General features: G+C 33.8%; 1 protein-coding gene across 1 annotated transcript in view; it reads right to left on the bottom strand.

Moving 5' to 3' along the window:
• Window positions 1-5,242, bottom strand: part of rst (roughest) — a 278,032-nt gene extending 272,790 nt beyond the window's left edge. The window contains exon 1 of the mRNA XM_069849661.1: window positions 4,991-5,242. Within this exon, the coding sequence (XP_069705762.1) occupies window positions 4,991-5,240 (250 nt within the window). The 5' untranslated portion in view covers window positions 5,241-5,242. The remainder of the gene's footprint in view (window positions 1-4,990) is intronic.
• Between the last annotated feature and the right edge of the window lie 17,954 nt (window positions 5,243-23,196).

Raw genomic sequence — 23,196 nt, 5'->3', positions numbered from 1 at the left:
TCGCTATATGAAGCGTGCAGGGAATGTTTAATTCTTAAAATTTTCAATATAGCATAGTTGCATAAGAGAATTCCTACATTTTCGTCAAAATTATCAGTTTTCCAGTTTCATTCTTAAAAATGCTCCAATATTTTTCTCTCACTTGTTTATGCGGATGACGTAAATATGTTAGGAAAAAATCCACAAAATACTACGGAAAAACACGAGAATTTTACTTGAAGCAAGTAATGAGATACCAGTAGATTGGGAACTAAATCCCGGAGAAATAAAGTATTACGATTATGTCTCGCAACCAGAACATAGTAAGAAATGAAAATATAAAAATTGAAAATTTATCCTTTGGAAAGGTGGAAAAACTCAAATATATTGGAGCAACAGTAACAAATATAAATATCACTAGAAAGAAAATTAAACGCAGAATAAATATGAGAAGTGCATGCTATTATTCGGTTGAGAAGTTTTTGTCATCTACTCTGCTTTAAAAATATCGAAAGTTAGAATTTTTAAAATAATTATATTACCTATCAAAACGGAGTGCGTTATATGGCAGTAAAATTTTTAATAGTCTCCCTATCGATATAAAAAATGAAACTAAAAACATAAGATTACTTAGGGCCAAATTAAAGAAGTACCTAATTTCTCACGCCTTCTATTCTGTAGGTGAATTCATGACATTCAATAACGCTTCATGAAATTGATACTAAAACTTTGCGTTGTACTAGTAGACTATATTGTAAATCTCTTCTGTATATATTTCATCTAGACTGTGACTATAGATTAAGATTTTATAATAGTATTAAGTTTTTTGACTTGTTCCATATTCTACCTGTGAAGCAATGTATGAATACCATGGAATGTTAATAAATACAATACAATACTGGTTGTTTTGTATGGTTGTGGAATGTTGACTCTCACTTTGAGAGAGGAACTGAGGTTAAGGATGTTCGAGAATAAGGTACTTAGGAAAATATTTGGGTCTAAGAGGGCTGAAGTTACAGGAGAATGGAGAAATTTACACAACGCAGAACTGCACGCATTGTATTCTTCACCTAAAATAATTAGGAACATTAAATTCAGACGTTTGAGATGGGCTGGGCATGTAGCACGTATCGGTGAATCCAGAAATGCATATAGAGTGTTAGTTGGGAGACCTGAGGGAAAAAGACCTTTGTGTAATCCGAGACGTAGATGGGAAGATAATATTAAAATGGATTTGAGAGAGGTGAGATATTATGCCAGAGACTGGATTAATGTTTCTCAGGATAGGGACCGATAATCAGCTTATGTGAGATATAACAAATGTCTCAATTCGAGTGAGGAATATGTTGAAAAATAGCGGAACAATTGCTGTATCAGTTTCAATAAATCTTACCATGAAATTGTGCTTTTGTTTTGTAAACGGTCCCAGGGAAAAGCACTTTCTGGAAAGCCTCGTGATTGCGGTGGAGTGACCAAAATTTGTATAAGTACTTGTTTTGACATTATTAACACGGTGGAAAAAGAAAATTTAACTTCTTTTATCTGCCCCCATGTGAATGTTTGCTTGTCAGCTACTATAAAAGCTAAATGAACAAACCTTTTCATGCTTAATATACATATATTATACTTTACAAATACTATTAAGAATATTAAGATAGCTAATAAGTTTACCTGTAAAATATTATCAAATTTTCATATTTTTTTTACAACAAAGCATTTACACTATAAATCTACAATTATTAAATATCTGCATGATACTATTACTGGAATGTTTTAAAGACTTATATCAACAACACCGTCTAGGATATTTTACCTATTCCTTTAGGAATTTTTTTTTCCTTAATAGTTACTTTCAGTATTAGAATGTTAATGTTATGTTTTATTTAACGACGCTCGCAACTGCAGAGGTTATATCAGCGTCGCCGGATGTGCCGGAATTTTGTCCCGCAGTTCTTTTACATGACAGTAAATCTACTGACATGAGCCTGTCGCATTTAAGCACACTTAAATGCCATCGACCTGGCCCGGAATCGAACCCGCAACCTTGCTTTCAATGTTAGATTTTCTAAAATTATTTATTAAAAAAAATATTTCCTGAGCGAATAGGTAATTCATTCATTCATTTATTTTATTCCATAGATCTTACATGAGCATTGAAGCTTTAAGATGTGGAACATGTCAACATTTCACAATATTACAATTACAATTTTTACAAATTTTTATAGTTTTACAATTTAGTAATTTTCTACAATTTTTACAATTTTGTACAATTTTTTTTACATTTTGGCGAGATGTAGTGAGATGAGATGAGGTCCGAGGATTCGCATTACCCGGCATTTGCCTTTTCGGTGGGGGAAACCTCGGAAAAACCCAACCAGGTAATCAAATCAAAGGGGGTAATCAAATCAAAGGGGTTGATGCCAAGGACTCGCCATAGACCATCCGGCTTCAGTCCCACGGCTGGGGAAAACCTCTAGACTGTGTTGTTGATGTAGGTCTTTAAAACATACCAATAATAGATTCATGCAGATATTTAATTTTAGATTTTATTATGCAAATGTTTTACGGTTGTAAAAATAGTTACCCAAATTTGACATTACCTTTACGGGTAATTATTAGCTATTTTAATTTTCTGCATAGTGTTTTATAAAGTGTAATTTATGTATATTAACCATGAAAAAGTTTCGTTCATATAGCTTTTATAGTAGCTGAGCTATAAAAGAATTAATTTCACTACATTTTTGCAGGCGAATAGTGTAACTGCCCCTTGAACACATTGATGACATTGAATTTCTACGACTGTATTTCTACCACCAAACTTCTCATAAAAAAGTGTTCCATCCAAAAACACTACAAAAGGTTAAATTATAACATTAAAAGTGCTATAAAATGCTAATTATGATTTCTAATATGCTATATTTTAAATTTCAATTTGTTAAAATGTACAATCTCTATTCATAATATATCGTCATTTTTATACGCTGTGTGGGTAACATACAGTATAGTATAGGGATATTGTAAGTTTAGTACATGGTGTTATGTTTGCTTACAATTTTCTCGCCTTCCATTTTTTTTCAAGCGTATAAAATGATCCTCGCGTCACAAATTTTATCGTATCACCTTGAGTTATTCAGAATATGTTCATTAATGTATGAATATTTGAATTTTTCTCTGGTTTTTAGTGTGAATTATAATTGGTGAATGTCTGACAAGTTAATATTACATAAAGAAACAAAAATGGTGAAATAAAAAATTCATAAGCTAAAACTATAGTACCTACACTCAAAATAAATATTCCAAAGTTTCATCTTTTATAACGTATGGTTAATTTTTTACTGCGGTCATTTTTATAGGGCGTGTCATATAACGCAGAGCTATTCCAAGGTCAGTATATCATGATGGTATGTTTGCATGCTACTTCCTCGCTTTTTTACATTGTCATATGTATAAAATTATGCTTGCGTCACAAATTTTGTCGTACAACCTTAAAATTTTCAGAATATACTCATAAACTTATGTATAGTTGAATTTTCTCTGAGTTTTCGTGTGTATAAAATTACATTCACATATTAAAATAACACAAAACAACCAAAATGGTGAAATAAAAAATAAAAAGAAGCTTTTAAAATGTTTCGCTATAAATATATTAATCACACAAAAAAGAATCGATTTATCCTCCAACTGTATGTAAGGCAAATATTTGGTTACCTCAGGTTAAATCCTTCGTCTGATCTCACCAAAATACCTTTATTCCATTACGAATTCCATCGTAGATAACCTCACAGATGACATAGAGTCAAAGAATTTATTTATTCTCTAGTTGTAAGGGAAATATTAGATAATCTCATGGTAAATTCTCGATATCTTGCCAAAATACCGTTTGTCTATCACCAATTACACAGCAGATAACCTCACAGTTCCTATCGTGTTCTTAAATAAGAGCGTTATTTCTCGATTTTGACGCAAATAACAAGTATGGTTATCACAAGTCAAATTCTTGGTCTCATCTCACCAAAATAGCATGTCATTATTATCAATTTCACCGCAGAAAATCTCACCCCTGTTTAAAAAATGTCTGTTCTATAAGATAGAATCACCGTCACCCAGTTTCGAGAATGAAACTACAGTTGTGTTTGTTTAAATGTTTTACTTTTGTTTCGATTTACAGATGAAAAATATGGATTTATCATAAGAGAAGTAATTAATGAAGGGCATCCAATATATTTTCTCTTTATTTCAGACGACGTTTCAAAAGAGTCCCAGCTCACAACAATTTTTTCACTATGGTTCACTCAAAGTGTAACGTACATGTCGGTTATCACTTTAATAATGCAGAGCTCGCGATTAAGAATGAAACGAGTGGTCGCACATGTCTGTAACTGCTCTCGATACCGAGATATTACTGAGAGAGCTCGCGCTGCACGGCTGATGTTGTACCCAACTTTGGCGCCCTCATGTCCTATGGTTCACTCACGCAATGTTCATTTAGTCTTGGCCTACTACTAATAACTTTAGCACTGTTCTGTGGCTCATAGTGTTGTTACAGTACGTATTTTAAATTCTTTTTTTCACCACACATCTCGAAACGAATGCGGGGAAAGATGTATTCTACGTGGTAAATAAAAATAATTTTTAGCTATGAGGAGAGAAAGTGACCACGTGGGATTTTCGAAGATAAAAGCAAGAAATATGATACTGCCTTAATTAAAAAAAAATAATGCATATCACTCACTGTTAGCTTTCAGGAGCAAATTAAAACATTAATTAAATCGAAAGAATAATATACACATTATTAGAATTAAGAAGTTACAAGTTTATTCATGCTTGTCAATTAATGTTCTCAACAAAATACTAAAAAAATTGTTACACTTTAATAATCAGTTTAAACTAGAATCCACTCCATACTAAATCTATCACCCCCACCAGTCGGAGTGTCCTCGATATTGTATGACATCACGTAAGGGATGGGAACGCAGAACTGGGAAGCGAACAATAATTAGCTCTGACTTACCTTCCTCGTCGCTTCCGATCATAGAATATCGGTCGAAGCCGGAAAGATTTCTGTGCGTCCCGAGCCCGAAGTCGTCTTTCGTCCACTGGAGCATCCCGGTTTTATTGATAACTCTGCAAGGTAACGTGACGCGACTGCCAACTATCGCCGTCTGGTCCTGTGGCTCCATGGCGAACCTCTGCTCCAGACCCAGGAGAGGATCCACCGCGGCCAGCAGCAGCAGCAACAGGAGTCCGAGCACCTGTTCCATGGCCCTGCAACAAGGGAAGAAGTATGCAGGTTTAGACGTGTGCAACGTGACAAGAGAGAGACAGGTTTACATATGTGCAACAAGAGAAGAGAAACGCAAGTTTGTACACGTAAAACAAGGATAGAGAACTTAGTGTTACACGTGTAGAACAAGAGAAGAGAAACGCAAATTTATATATGTAGAACAAGAATAGTGAGGCTCAAATTTACACACATAGAACAAGAAATGTAAGACGTAGATTTACACATAGGCTACAGAATAAGGAAATTAATAAGTAGATATACACGCGTGGAGCAAGAGAAGATAACGAAAGTTTGTACACGTGGAACAAAAATAGTGAGGCTCAAATTTACACAGACAGAACAAGAAATGTAAGACATAGATTTACACATAGGCTACAGAATAAGGAAATTAAGAAGTAGATATACACGCGTGGAGCAAGAGAACATAACGGAAGTTTGCACACGTAGAACAACAACAGTGAGGCTCATTTACACATATAGAATAAGAAATGTAAGACGTATATATAGACATAGGCTACAGAATAAGGAAATTAAGAAGTATATATACACGCATGAAGCAAGAGAAGATAGCGGAAGTTTGCACCCATAAAACAAGAATAGCGAGGCTCAAATTTACACATATAGAACAAGAAAAGTAACACAGATTTAAACGCTTGAAGTAAGAGAATATAAACACAAGTTTGCACACGTAGAGCAAAAGCAGAGAGTATCGAGTTTACTTATGTAGAACAAGAGAAGAAAAACGCAAATTTGCGCATATACTGTAAAACAAGCAAAAATGAGGCTCAGATTTACATATACAGAACAAGAAATGCAAGACTTAGATTTACACACGTTCGGCAAGAGAAGATAAACACAAGTTTGTAAGCGAAGAGAAAAAGCTGAGGTTGAGGATATCGGGTTATCACGTAGCCTCTAGAATAAGAGAAGACAAAACGCAAATTTGCGCATGTAGAAGAAGAATTGTTATTCTCGAATTTACACATATAGGACAAGAAAAGTAAGACGTAGATTTACGAGTGTGAAGCAGGATAAGATAAGCACAAATTTGTATACGTAGAGCAAGAGTAGAAAATATTGGGTTTACACATGTAGAACAAGAGAAGAGAAACGCAAATTTGCACACGTAGAAAAGGAATAAGACTCATATTTACACATATAGAAGAGAAATATAAGACCTATATTTACACTAACAGAACAAGACAATTAAGACGTAGATTTACACGCGTGGAGCAAGAGAATATAAACGCAAGTTTGCACACTTACAGCAAAGTAGAGAGTATCGGGCTTTACACGTGTATAACAAAGATGAGAAACGCAAATTTGCACGTACAATTCAAGGACAGAGTTTAGTGTTACACGTATAGAAAATACATGAGAAAAATTTAAATTTGTTTGTGTAGGAGAAGAACAGTGAGGTTCAGATTTACACATATAAAATAATACAAGTGAGACGTAGATTTACATGCCTGGAACAAGAGAAGTCAGACGCAACTTTGCACACGTAGAGAAAAGGTGGAATAGGTTATCAGGTTTATACGTGTAGAAATATAGTGTTATACATGTAGAACAAGAGAAGAGGGATGTAAATTTGCACATGTAGAACAATAATAGTGAGGTTCAGATTTACACATACGGAACAAGAAAAAATAAGACATGGATTTACACGCGTGGAGCAAGAAAATATAAACGCAAGCATACGTTGAGCAAAAGTAGAGAGTGTGTCGGGTTACAGAATAAAAAATTACTGCATATATTAACAAAATTAAAAATTACTGAAAATGTTGACAGAATTATAAACTTCTGTATTCCATACGTTAACAGAATTACGAACCATTGCATATTCAAAAAAAAAATTATAAACTAGATTCATTTTCTCTACATAAAAGTGAAGTCGTCACAGTTACTGCAATATTTTATTTTGCTAGGTTTATGTTAATGTCACAAAATAATTCGTGTATATAATTATGATTTGTCACAGGTTGATAGAATTACAAAATACTGCAGCGATATGAAAGTGTTTTAAGTTCAGTCTATTTCATGCCTGTGATTAAATTTACCGAAGCAACTTCTGTAGTTGACAATAAAGAAAAATATTACATACACTTCTTATTAGCCTTGAAGGTTAAGTCTATTGTATTCGCTACAGAAATGCCATATAGCTAAGTAGATTTGTTTTGTTTATGTTGATAAAAGGTTTGTGAGGACGATTATTTGTTCTGTCTGTAACGACACTTCTTTTATTAGCAGCATGTGTATTTTGTTAGTATGAACGAGTTGCACGTTTCTTATGCATTACCTTCGACAATTGATCATGTTTACCGTTACTATTAATATAATGAATGTCGCTTATAGTGTAACTAACAACTTCAATAATTTCGGGGAAGTTTTGCACCACGTCACAAAGCGAATTCAATAAAGATATTGGCTACGAAGCATCTCAACGGTAGAACAGCTGGTTGTAGAATTTCTTATGACCCAAATGCATAACGGAAGATTAATTATCATGGATATTAAAAAGGCAAACAATTGATTTTATAGAACTAAATATAATGGATTCTATAATAGATTCGTTATCAGATCAGAGGAACTCTAAAAAGTAAATTAGAAAAGTTTACAGGAAAGAAAAAAGACATCACTTGGATTGGAACGTTTGATTAAGACATTTTTTAAACTGCAAAATGCTTCATTCCAATTTCTAATTTTCTGTCAGGGATCTCGAAATTACCACAAACAATGACGTTTATAAAGTCAAGCATAAGAAGAGAAAGATGTTAGGTAGTAGAGGAAGGGAACAGTAGCGGCGAATACTTCAAGTAAGTTTACCTGCCTGGATCGCTGTCGAGAAAGGGAATTTAGAGCGAGATAGCCTAGCTAACAGATGCCACAGAATACGGAATGTTCCACTGTAAGAGCGGATTATGCACATCGTAGCAAAATATTTACTCAGATGAATTTCAATTAACGACTGTCCCGGGAAATTCGGCATAAATGGCTTGACTGTTCCACTGTCAACAGAGTGAGACATTTTCATTGATTACAGAATAATTTAACTGGAAGGGGAAATGAATCAAGCTCCCAGAAAGATTCCTCAAATCAGCGTACCGCTACAAGGTCCTAACGGATGTTTAAACTGAGGAAATTTTGTTTCTAAAAAACGGGTAGTAAATTTAGACACACGAACCTTTTCTTTTAGAAAACTTTGTTAATCTAAAACACTGTGGTCAATCTGTTTTTCGTTGTAAGGCCAGATGACACTTTGAAAATTAATTCGTGGTCCGAAATGAAATAGTAATATTAAATTAATATGATTACGTCTCGTTACCACAACATAATACGAAATGGAAATATAAACATGGAAATTTATCCTTTGAAGAGGTGGAACAATTCATATACTCTGGAGCAAAAGTAACAAATATAAATTACAGCCGAGAGAAAATTAAATCCAAAATAAATATGGAAAATGTCTGCTGCTTTTGTCATCTAGTCTGCTTAAAAAAATAAAAGTCAGAATTTATAAAACAGTTATATTACCGGTTGTCCTGTATGGCTGTGTATCTTGGACTCTCACTTTGAGAGAGGAATAGAGGTTAAGAGTGTTGGAGAATAAGGTTCTTAGAAAAATATTTGGGACTAAGAGGGATGAAGTTACAGGAGAATGGATGAAATTACACAGCATTATATTCTTCACCTAACACAATAGGAACATTAAATCCGGACGTTTGAGATAGGCAGGGCATGTAGCACGTATGTGAGAATCATGAAATGCATATAGAGTGTTAAATGGGAGGCCGGATGGAAAAATACCTTTGGGGAGACCGAGATATAGATTGGAGAATAATATTAAAATGGATTTGAGGGAGGTGGGATATGATGGTAGGGACTGGATTAATCTTACTTAGGATTGCAACCGATAGCGGGCTTATGTGAGGGCGGCAATGAACCTCCGGGTTCTCTAAAAGCCTCTTGTAAGGAAAATTTTTAATTATTAGAAAATGAAATGAAAGATTACGTATAAAACTATTTGGACTTATATTTTATAAACTCAAAGAAGCAAAGACAACAATAAGATAGATTTAGTGAGAAAATAGAGCTTTTTTTTTACTATATAGATCCGTATATACATTCGATTTGTTTAGTGGCAATCCGCAGCGACGATTCCAATAAATTAATCTTGTGATAATTTTGTTCTCGTGCTTAATTTTTTCAGTTTAATGGTAGAAAATGTACATTGCCATACTTAGGCTAGTATGTGCTGCCAAACATGGATTGCAATTATATTTTCAAAACTAAATTTCTCAAGTATGGATCCTGTTACTTGTTGACTAGTCTCCACGTATCATGGGCTGAAAATCTGTTATTGATAACTGCCATTTTGTAGGTCACATAGCTCCATCTACAGATCTGGAACCTCATCAGTGGTAGATGCTTGCGTAGGATTATTGAAGAGAAGAAATCTACGTTGTAGTTCATCAAAATCAGAAAACACTAAAGCAAATTCCTTCTGAATATCTGCCACATATTCAGTAAACGGAGAAAAATCAGTATCCTCACACTCAGAATTTTAAATGCTTTGTGTCATTCTTAGAAGTATCCTCTTTAAATATGATTCGATTTTTCCGGAACGAAACAAAGTGACTCATAAGCTCTTTGATGTTCTATTTCTCACCTTGACGTCTCAAATTAATAATGCGCAGATGTTGTGTGAGGGCAGTCAGAAAAGCTAATATACACAACCATATTGTTCGTAAATAAAATTACAGACTTTATATGTTCTTGCAAAATTGAGGCAACGCTCTTCTGGCGTTAAAAACTGGTTACATTTTTTTTCGGCACGAAGCCAACGTATGTCAGTATACGAGTACATATCAAGTCTTCGAAGAATTGTACTAGTTTCCGGTGATTTTGAGTTCGATGGTGCAGTTTATTACCGAACACGGGCCGCCATTTTATTTATTTATTTATTATTTTTCTAATAATTGTAACATAAAATATAACATCTACAGAAAAACTCTAGCTCGCTCCTGAAAGAGTAGAACTCGAGCTCAGGGCGGATTCCTGAATTGAAATTAATAATTATACAATACAATTTGTCTCATGTCTACTATGCAATTATAGTATATAAATTTCAATTCACAATTTTTCAATTTTTATAAAATCCATACATAACTTTTTAAATTTAATAGTGGAACTATTAGAATTGACAAGATTAGGATATTTAAATATAAATTTGTTATATACTCGTATTCTTGGGCCTAAATTTCTACTATGGTTAAATACTGTAACAGTGTTGCATTTTGGTTCAAACAATCTTAAAGAATGCATACCTCTTGTTTCATAACAATGAGAATACAATTCAAAATTATTTCGATTTTTATGTATGAATTTTATTAATACAATATAACAAATTTGTCTTACGTTAAGTACATTAGGTTTACGAAGACATATTTTAATTATTTTCTTCTGTAATAAATAAAGTGGATTAAAATTGGATTTAAATGAGCTACCCCATCCTATAATTCTACACATAATTACCGATTGAAATAAAGTTAAATATATTGTACGTAATAAACTTATTGACAAGTAATTCCTCAATAAAACAAAATAATATACTATTTTACGTAATTTATTACAAAGGTAATTAATGTGTTGGTTCCATTTTAAATGATTATCGAAAATTATGCCTAAATACTTAACTTCAGAGGACTCTTTAATAATCGGACATTTACACTGTATAAAACAACAATCAGAATTATGTAATTTAATACTTAATATAGATGTAGGAGGTTTGTTACATTTTTCAGATAATGAGAATGGAATAATTATGGTTTTATTTTCGTTGATAGAAAGATATTTGGACCACAATGTTGTAAGTTATCCATAAATTAATTAATCCGAAAATGATTCACATATAATATAATAATTTTAGTAACATATTAAGAGTTATTTCTTTGAAATTAAAAATAAAATATCACGATGACCTCGAAATCAACTCGAAAGGTATTCTATTTTGTTTCTTGCGTACAAGCAGAAGAGATAAATGGAAAGGCTGGGCATAGATGTCGGAGCAATCCATTGCTATATGCATAATTATCCGCCTGCAGGTATCTCTACCATTGAGTGGTGGCGAGGCTTGTGTGGTCGAGTGACCTCGAGAGCTAAGCCGGAGACAGAACGATTATTGACAGGGTCTCATATACCAGACATGTCAGAGGTGATGACCCAGACAGAAAGAGACAGTCTGGTCCTCCAGTTTGAGGTAAAACGTGGGGCTGACTACACTATCCCGTAAAAATAATTATTAGACCCTACTAAAACAATAAAACAGGGATAGCAGACATATCAAACGAAAAGAGCTGATATTTTGAAAAAGCGGCATATATGATATTAGACTGGGGAAATGAAACGTGTGTGTGTGTGTGTTTGTGTGTGTGTGCCTTCTATAGAGTCGGAGACTCAAACACGCTCATATGTGAATTTTATAAAATAAATATAATACACATACTTTTGGCATGATTTGGCACATTGTGCGCTCTATATATGTGATGATTACTGAAGTCCGACAGATGGCCTGGGTGGCATTCGTGAATCCGATATTGACAGATGGGCGGCCATCATTCCTCAGCCCTGATACAAATAGGTGCACCATTGAACTTTTCACTTTGCAGTTTGCACTTTTCATTGCAGTTTCTGTTTCACTATCACTTTTTAAACTGATTCGCAAACTTAAAAGTAAAAAGGAAAAGTACAGGAAACGTTTTTAAATATATTATTACTTTTGTTCCACCATTACAGTAATTTTTAAAAGTGCATAGTGATTTGTTGAAAAGTGAACTGGATTTTTGTAAAGAACCAAGTCTCTTTGCCACTAAGATTAAATTCATTACATTCAGTATATTTTTGCTTTGGATTCAAAATAATTTAGAGAATAAATATGATAAGAAGAGAGAATGTAGTAATAAGTGATTCAAGTGACGAAGAATCGTTCAAAAAAAAAAAAAAGAGAGTACAGAAAACAGGGTAATTTTACATAGTCCAAGTCTTCTCAATTCTGTGGGTCTAGTCTAGAACCAAAACACAAACCGTATTCATAGACATTTTTAGCGCGGGCTTTCGGTGGATTATCAGCGTTTTTCGTATTCATAAACCAGTGTTAGCGATAGGATATGATTTGAATTCTGTACTAGTAACCAGTGGATAGCCGGGGCTAGCTTAGTACACTCGTAGCGCGTGCTGCGAAATGTCTATGAATATCACCCAAAGAAGTTTATCTTTTTCATCTAAAGATCAACAAATTAATTCATTGGCTAGGAAATGGAGCTCAACAACATAGAGTTGCAATGACTACGACATGCGAAGTCTTTGCAGAATGAAATGAAAAGTGCAAAGCAGTCTCTAATTCATGGAGGAACAGAATGACTTTTCACTTTTCAAAAGTTGAACAGTGAAATGTTGCGAAATTGCAAGGTTTAATGGTGGAATAGGTCCAGGTCCTATCCTCCTGAAACTCTGCCGTTGAGTTTTGATACACTATGTATAATGTATTTATCTAAAAAAAATCTTATTACAATAGTTTCAAAACACTACAATATAAGTTCTGTTGAAATTTTTAAAATTATATTAAAATTTGTAAGTATTGCAGTTGAAGAGTGTAAACAATAAAAGGTTGTAAGTGCAGAAAACAGACAGGCAGGCAAAAAACATTTTTATCCAACCAAGTAACCTATTACTACTGACATAATATATGATTATCTAAATTATCTAAGACATATTTGTACTTTCAGTTTAAACATATCCACTACTATTTAAAGTTAAATGAGTACGAAGTGTGTGCAATGAGCCAAATTACTTGAAGAGTAGTGGCGCGTGGTGCTTTACGATTTAAACAGACTACTTCCGCAACAACGACGGAGTTTTGTTGTGTACGGTATTACGAAAAAATAAACAAAGAGTTTGCTGTAAACTTTTAACTTAAAATATTACTGTTTCACAAGACAACTACTAATGAAAGGTCTAAGCCTATATTAAAACCATATTTAATGTAAAATGTTAACTTAAAATGTTACTATATTAGAGGCACTACTCTTAACATATTTAAGCCTATATTACAACAATATCTGATGTAAAATTTTAACTTAAAATGCTACAGTATCAGAGGCACTACTTTAAACATATTTAAGCCTATATTACAATAACATTTGATGTAAAATTTTAACTTAAAATGTTACTGTAACACAGACACTACTTTAAACACGTTTAAGCCTATATTACAATAATGTTTGCTGTAAAATTTTAACTTAAAATGTTATTGTATCAGCAGCAATACTCTTTAACATGTTTAACCTTATATTACAATAATATTTGATGTAAAATTTTAACTTAAAATGTTATTGAATCAGCAGCTCTACTTCTTAACATATTTAAGCCTATATTACAATAATATTTCACGTAAATTTTTAACTTAAAATGTTACTATATCGGAGGCAATACTCTTAACATGTTTAAGCCTATATTACAACAATATCTGATGTAAAATTTTAATTTAAAATGTCAGTGTATCAGAGGCACTACTCTTAACATGTTTAAGCCTATATTACAGCAATATCTGATGTAAAATTTTAACTTAAAATGTTACTGTATCAGAGGCACTACTCTTAACATGTCTAAGCCTATATTACCACAATATTTGATATAAAATTTTAACTTAAAATGTTACTGTATCAGAGGCACTACTCTTAACATGTTTAAGCTATATTACAACAATATCTGATATAACGTTTTAACTTAAAATGTTACTGTATCAGAGGTACTACTCTTAACATGTTTAAGCCTATATCACAATCATCTTAAATGCAAAATTTTAACTTAAAATGTTACTGTATCAGAGGTACTACTCTTAACATGTTTAAGCCTATATTATGATCATCACAGATGTAAAATTTTAACTTAAAATATTACTGTATCAGAGGTACTACTCTAAACATGTTTAAGCCTATATTACAATCATCTTAGATGTAAAATATTACTGTTTCATAGGTAATACAATGTTTAAGCCCATATTCCGATAATCTTTGTTATACAATAATTTAAAATGTTACTATTTCATAGGTACCTCTCTTAATGCAATGCTTAAGCCCATATTACGATAATCTTTATGTAAAATTTTAAGTTAAAACACTGGTAAAAATGTAATACTGGTACTGTCCTTTAAACCTATATTATAATAATTTTTGCTGTAAAATTTAATTTTATAAACATTGCTAAACTGAAGCATATTGCACTTATTAAGGAGTAAGGAATCTGTTGTAGAGTGACCCTGTAGTGCGCGTTACTAGTGTTTGTGAGCAGAGTGTCTACTGAAGGACACGTGATGTAATGTATATTCCACTTATACACTCATTGCAATGTTGTGGGACTAAGAAAACAGTCTTTAGTTATCGATCTTTACACAGTCTGTTTTGGCAACAACTTAAAAAATGTGAAAATAGCTCTTACAACCTTTGTTGTTTACACTCTAGAGTTGTAATTATTATAATGCTTGTATGACGGAAGAATTTGTGTAGAGGAAAACATAGTTTATATCCTACACCGCTCTGCTTGTCCTGCATTGCCCATTGAACTTGTTCCTTGAAGGCTATTTCAACACACTTGTTCCACCCATAATAAGTTTACAAGTTCGGCATTTACTTTAATCGCCGTCATTACAAGCACAGCGCCACTGTAGCGCCAGCGGTCAATTCCCTAAGACTTCGGCATTGCGACTTGAGGTTCGAAACTGCGCGAGATGGCCGCATTTTATAGGCCCGTTAAAGCCAACCTCGGGTAGGTTATAATTCTCAATTACTGATGAGGTTCTTCTCCAGATTTTGCTCGTTTGCTGGAGGGGAGAGGGACATCGGATCCCGTGTACGCGCGTGCCAACACGACTATTCGCCCCATCACCACGATCTCGCCGTAAAGAAGTCGGGCTCGGCCCATTTGACATGGAGGAGGGCGCAAAACACGATATGCACACAGCGCATTGTGGTGTTGTACGGCCTGTTGAACCGTCAACATTCCTGGAGATTTAGAGTCCACGCCACTTTTCGCCAAATAGATTTCCACCCATGCATGTTTATCTCTGAATCGAATTTTCCCAGTGCCACCTATCTACACTACATTCTATTTATAGAGGCAACGGGGAAGGGTGGCGCAAGGGGGGCTTGGGGAATGTCTATTAAACTAAGTAATCGATATATGTACAGTGCTTGTACATAATGCTATAATGTAAATATTTTAGGTTTGATGTTGATGATGCGTTAGGTTCGAGTGCTGAATAACCAGCTCGCTATTCGCAAGCGAATACTAATTTTACATTCGCTTGTAAATATGTTTTCCGATCGTATGAATATGCGAAACTAGCTTCGCAATGAGGACTTAGATACGATCCTGCACAGACTATGTAAGCTTGCATAGCACTGCGAGTGTGTTGGAATCTCGAAGAGAGATTGCTGATAATATGTTGCTACAGCAACTGTAACTTTCCGTAATTGGCGAATAACTTCAACTCAAAGAAACAGAGCGCTGGAACGTGTATATATGTGCAGTGACTAACAGTGAAACTGTTACATTAAGCATTCCTGTCTAAATAGCTTAAATAAAATAATAAAATGTTTATCTGATAGTTAAATGTACGTTATAAATTCCTCTTTAAACTGTTATAAAAGCAATAAAAGCCTTAATATGAAAATGTGGACAATGTTTTATAAGTAATGTCCGTTTTGGAGCAAAGTTTTAGTTAGTGTGTGTTGCGACAAGAAATTAATCTAATCTACAAAGTAAAGGTCGTTAGATTCTACGTTCTACAGCAACTGCAACTTTTCATAATCGACTGATAATCTCTACTGAAAGATGTAGAGCCGCTGGAACGTGTATATAGGATGGAAGTAATATAATTGCGCAGATTTTAACAACTTATTCCTAGGATATAGCACAACAAAAAATTCTAACATAATATTAGTCTCAAATGAACAATTTTCTCAGATTTTTTCTCCTAAATGTTAACACTGTTTTAGCCGAGAAGTACTATTCTGTACGATTCTGATTCTTACCCTTATTATTAGAGAAACTGTTTTGAAATGAAATGGACGAATTTCTTGCAAATGAAATAGCGAATAGGGAGGGAATTAAACGTAGAATAAATATGGGAAATGCCTGTTATTATTCGGCTGAGAAGCCTTTGTATCCAGTGTGCTCTCAAAAAAGCTTTTTTATTGGGTTAATTTACGACGCTGTATCAACATCTAGATTATTTAGCGTCTGAAAGAAATGAAGGTGATAATGGCGGTGAAATGAGTCCGGGGTCCAGCACCGACAGTTACCCAGCATTTGCTCGTATTGGGTTGAGGGAAAACCCCAGAAAAAACCTCAATCAGGTAACTTGCCCCGACCGGGATTCGAACCCGGGCCAGACGCGCTGACCGTCAAAAAAGCTGAAAGTTAGAATTTATAAAACAGTTATATTACCGGTTGTTCTGTATGGTTGTGAAATTTGGACTCTCAATTTGAGAGAGGAACAGAGGTTAAGAGTGTTTGAGAATAAGGTGCTTAGGAAAATATTTGGGGCTAAGTGGGATGAAGTTACAGGAGAATGGAGAAAGTTACACAACGCAGAATAGCACGCTTTGTATTCGTCACCTGACATAATTGGGAATATTAAGGGGAGAGGATGGTATTTTTTAAAACTTTTTTCCTATTTGGTGTAAAATATTATTTTTGTGCGAGATCGTGCATATTTGCTTGTTTTCCGCACAGAACCAATACGCGGTAAGTGTGAAATACCACATTCAGTATTCCCAACGTAACACACATAACAATTTCCCTCTTCTTACCGCTTAAGCGCGACATTCATTTTACTGCTTTAGGCTTTTAACATATTATTTTTAGAGACGTTTAACATAGTAATAATTATAAATTGGAAACTTACCACTGCAATTTCACCTAAATTGCAATGTTAATTATTGTTTTTAAATATTTGCAAAAATTAAGTAAAGTCTACTACTCCACGAAACTTATTGCATTCCTGATACAAGTAACATTAAGGAAGACGTGAAAAAATCAACGAGATTCCAGATGCCGATGTTATTACTGCAATATGTTATATAAATAATATTGTTAAAAATATTAAAATGAAAAATAAATCATTACTTAACCTTACCGTTTGTTTTAAGTTCGCATTTATAGACTGGGGGGGGGGGGAAAGACAGACGTATATCACGGCCTGCTGGAGTATAGTAAACACAGAAAACATTTTATAGCAACAATGTTGAAGAAAGATATTTTGGTGTTCCGAAGTTGGCGTCATTAAACAGAAACCAACGTGGAGATTTCATTGCAACTAATTAGAAATTCGTCTTTCAGGTATGTAATAAACGATTTTCGCACAAAATAATGTACGATACACGAGCGGTATGTTTGTTTTCATGTTTTCGGAAATTAAAAAAGCTCAACTACGTTTCGCTTTTTCAAGCTTTTCCTCGACCATGAAAACGTCAACATACCGCTCTTGTAACGTATATTACTATTTTTGTGTAGAGAGCTCATAGCTATGGCAACTCAACCAAATAAAAATAAAAAAAATATATTTGGGGGCCCAAATTTAAAAAAAATATATATATACGCAATGTAGAATTGTACTAAAACCGATATATCTAAACCGTTTTTAAACATAGATTCAAACAGTTTTTTGCAATGTATTTGCAAGAGCATTGTCTATAAACTGTCTGTAACAGAATTTTGATATTAGTCCCTACGTTTGTAAAATATACAATTAAAATTTAATAACAATTTTCTGATTTCCTTTCTTGCAAACAAACGGACGTATTTTTAAAATGAAATCAATTAACAAAATTCTGTTACAGAGAAATGTAATATCCGGTAATTTCATTACTATAGATTTTTGTTATTGTAGGTTTAATTTGAATTCAGTAAATACAAAAATATTCTTTGTTCTTAACTTCTATGATAAAATGTCTAGCTTTCATTAATCAGGTAATCTTGTCGTACTTTAATTTTTATTGTAATTGTAATTGTAATTGTAAATTTAATGTTAATTGTAATTCTATTGTTCATATTATAGTTTTAATCTCTGGCAGAGGGGCAGAGAAGGCCTGACGGCCTTATCTCTAACAGGTTAAATAAATAAATATTACTACTAATACTACAAATACTACATTTCAGTGACGCTTCACTTTCCATTCTTCCATAACTATTGCACTCATATAATTGTGAATAACAGAGGTGATAGCCCACAATGTTGGCGAATTCCAGCATTAATTGCATAAAGGAATAATGAGTGTGCAGTATTTCTTTTGTCTAGCGCTATGGACCGATATTGCAGATTTTGTGCAGCATGGAGAATAGGCGTTCCAGCTGCCTCTTTCATAGCAGTCCGGACTAATTTATTTTCATGCATGTTCTCCTCATGGGTAACTTCGTCACTGTCACGTGGAATAATGCGAGGTCAGTCTGACAGCAAGGCTTCAAATTGCCTCTCTGGTAGCTGAGTGCTACAGCGCTGGTTTATCATCCAGAGAACTCAGGTTTGATTCCAGGCGTCGACGGAAGTGATACTTGAACTGGACAAGAACCAAGGATAAGGAGATCTCCACTTCTCTCAGCATTATAAATCCAATTGATCATACTCATATGCTGATGCCAGGAAGTCAAAACGAGGTTAGTAGTAGTAGTATTAGTAGTATTTATTTATTTAACCTGGTAGAGATAAGGCCATCAGGTCTTCTCTGCCTCTCTACCAGGAGATTCCAACTATAATATGAAGAATAAAATTACAATTAGTATTAAATTTACAATTACAATTACAAATAACATTACAATTAGTATTAAATTTACAATTACAATTACAAATAGCATTACAATTGGTATTAAATTTACAATTACAATTACAAGTAAAATTACAATTAGTATTAAATTTACAATTACAATTACAAATAAAATTACAATTAGTATTAAATTTAGTTACAATTACGAATAAAATTACAATTAGTATTAAATTTACAATTACAATTACAAATAACATTACAATTAGTATTAAATTTGCAATTACAATTACAAATAACATTACAATTAGTATTAAATTTACAGTTACAATTACAAATAAAATTACAATTAGTATTAAATTTACAATTACAATTACAAATAAAATTACAATTAGTATTAAATTTACAATTACAATTACAAATAAAATTACAATTAGTATTAAATTTATAATTACAATTACAAATAAAATTACAATTAGTATTAAATTTACAATTACAATTACAATAAAATCAAAGTACGAAAATATTACCTGACTAATTAAAGCTAGATAATTTATCATAGAAAAACAAAGAATATTTTATATTTACTGAATTACAAATTAAACCTAGAATGACAAAATTGTATAGTGATGAAATTACTGGATATTGAAATATTTTGTGATAGATTAAGGAAACTATTTACAAGAAATCAATTACTGACCAAGTGCCTAGTAAGTTTGTGTTTGAATTCAATTTCATTTCGACAGTCCATGATGCTAGCAGGTAGCGAATTCCAGTCTTGGCAGGGCTATTGTGAAAGAGGATGAGTATGAGGTTATCAATGGCAAAGAAACTTTTAAATAGAAAAAGGAACATCTTCTGCGGACTTCTTGAAAAAGAACAAAGGAAAAGACTAGAAGTGCTTTGTATGGAGTGTGGCATTGTATGGGGTAGAAACATGGACATCACGTCGAAGTGAAGAGAAACAACTAGAAGCATTTGAAATATGGATATGGAGAAGAAAGGAGAGTGTGAAATGGACAGACAGAATAAGGAATGAATCTGTGTTGTAAAGAGTGGGTGAAGCAAGAATGATACTGAAACTGATCACCAACAGAAAAAGGAATTGGTCGGGTCATAGGTTGAGAAGAAACTGCCTACTGAAGGCTGCACTGGATGGAATGGTGAATGAGAGAAATGTTCCTGGCAGAAGAAGATATCAAATCATACTTACTTACTTACTTACTTACTTACTGGATTTTAAGGAACCCGGAGGTTCATTGCCGCCCTCACATAAGCCCGCCGTTGGTCCCTATCCTGAGCAAGTTTAATCCACTCTGTATTATCATATCCCACATCCCTCAAATCCATTTTAATATTATCTTCCCATCTACGTCTCGGCCTCCCCAAAAGTCTTTTTCCCTCAGGCCTCCCAACTAACACTCTATATGCATTTCTGGATGCGCCCATACGTGCTACATGCCCTGCCCATCTCAAACGTCTGGATTTAATGTTCCTAATTATGTCAGGTGAAGAATACAATGCGTTCAGTTCTGTGTTATGTAACTTTCTCCATTCTCCTGTAACTTCATCCCTTTTAGTTCCAAATATTTTTCTAAGCACCTTATTCTCAAACACCCTTAACCTATGTTCGTCTCTCAAAGTGAGAGTCCAAATTTCACAACCATAAAGAACAACCGGTAATATAACTGTTTTATAAACTCTAATTTTCAGATTTTTTGACAACAGACTGGATGATGAAAGCTTCTCAACCGAATAATAACAGGCATTTCCCATATTTATTCTGCGTTTAATTTCCTCCCGAGTATCATTTATATTTTTTACTTATTTGAAGATATCGTAACAAGCTGTTTTTTACGGTGATGGGTTGTTAGCCCTTCGCCCGACCCTCAAGCTGGAGGACCACCCCTCATCGGCTGTCCGCGACTGCTTATTCAATATATTCACAGCTACCCTCCATATCTGGAGGCCGTCTCCTCGATCCGCAACCTGACGACGCGCCATGCCGTGGTGATAGGGACCCACTACATGGTATCAAATAGACGACATTAAGATATATGGATCATATGAGGAGACAAAGAGGAAAGCAGAAAATAGGAAAGATTGGATAATGCTGGGTTTGCCGTGAAAGACCTGTTCTTGGGCAGAACATTGTAAATGAAATAAAAGACCCTACTCATATTTCTTCTTTAACTTTCTCCTCATTTCATAACATTAACTGTCATAAAAGTTTCGTTACGGTATTCGTACGATCTTGGGTCAAGCTCCCTGTTACGTCAAGCAGGACTGCCAGATGACAAGACCCCCTGGTAATCGGGTTCACGCCGTCGGAGGTCCTTCAATCGAACCTGGATACCGGTCGAGGAATTAGTGATGAAAATTATCCGGAAAGTTTTGAATTGAAAAATTTTCTTCTTATTAAACAATGTTTTTAACTTGTTGATTTTTCTCGTCTCACACGACCGTTAGAGAATTGCTTGATCGAATTTTGCAATATTTTCGGAGTTGAAAATACATATTTAGGTATTCTACAAATCTCCTACCTTTCAGGAATTGTATGCATAATGGATCAACTGCGCTCTATATACTCGCACACAGGGTTACAAGTTGCCATACGCCCTGCAACGGTGGCAACTTCTCTGATTGGTTCCCGCTGTTGGGCTCCTTACTTGTGTTAAAGCAGTTTGCCCTGCTATGACGGCAACATCTCCTACTCATCTAAAGTGCTGGTTGCAGACCAGTCAGGAGTTTGGCTTTCTGGCATTGTATTGTATTATATTATAGTTATTTACATTCCATAGTAATCGTACATTGTTTCACAGCTAAAATATGGAATATGTTAAAAAATCTTAATAGTACTACAAAGTCTTAATTATAGTCACAGTCTAGTTGAAATAGACTAGATACAGAAGAGTTTTACAATATAGACCTACTACAACACAAGCGGTTAGTATCGATACTTAATACAAGATAGAAATATTCATGCAGCGTTGTTAAATGTCATGAATTCACCTACAGAATAGAAGGCGTGAGAAATTAGGTAAATCTTTATTTTGAATCTAAGTAATCTTACGTTTTGAGTTCGATTTTTTTATATCCATAAGGAGGCTATTCAAGATTTTTACTGCTATATAACGCTCTCTTTTTTGATAGCATGGTAGACTTGCCGATGGAGTATAAAAGTCATTTCTTGACGAGTATTTATGCTATGAACTGTTGAATTAGTTTCTAAGTATTCACGATTACATACGAGGTCATTTATTAATGAAAAAAATATACTGACAAGCCATGGGCATTATTTGTAATTTTTTGAAAATAGTCTTACACGATTCCCTAGATATGGCACATACTATTTTTCTAATTATTATTATATTATATTAGATTATATTACATTATGTAATTTTCTATCATTTTTTAACTTTACTCTAAGAATAACAGACAGGGTTTGGAAGTGAACGGGTTAAATCAGCTTCTTGACTATGCGGATGACGTGAATATATTAGGAGAAAATCCACAAACTATTAGGGAAAGCACGGGAATTCTACTTGAAGCAAGTAAAGAGATACGTTTGGAAGTAAATCCCTAAAATACATAGTAGGCCTATATGATTATGTCTCGTGACTGTTCGCAATCGAAATATAAAAATTGGAAATTTATCCTTCGAAAGAGGTGGAAAAATTCAAATATTTTGGAGCAACAGTAACAAATATAAATGACACTCGGGAGGAAATCAAACACAGAATAAATGTGAGAAATGCCTGTTATTATTCGGTTGAAATGCTTCTGTCATCCAGTCTGCTTTCAAAAAAGCTGAAACTTACAATTTGTAAAACAGTTATATTACGACCACTCTTATAAATTGAGGGAAAGAAGACAGAGGACGGACACTGGAAAGTTTTCTTTTCTCAATCGTACTATCAGGGACTGGAATGCTTTACCTGCAGACTTACTAAAGGCTTTACCAACAACCAAAAATGTATTTAAAAATAGGCTTAAGGACTTTACTAATAGACGATAATTATACACAGTATTTAAAGGGTGTAATTGATATTTTGTTATTGAAGTGTTCTATCAGGGAAGAATTACGTTGTATCAGTGAAGTGTGTTGTGTCAGTG

This window comes from Periplaneta americana, chromosome 16 (genome assembly GCF_040183065.1).
Source record: "Periplaneta americana isolate PAMFEO1 chromosome 16, P.americana_PAMFEO1_priV1, whole genome shotgun sequence".
In the NCBI taxonomy this organism is placed as follows: domain Eukaryota; kingdom Metazoa; phylum Arthropoda; class Insecta; order Blattodea; family Blattidae; genus Periplaneta; species Periplaneta americana.
This window is presented reverse-complemented; position numbering and strand designations above follow the sequence as displayed.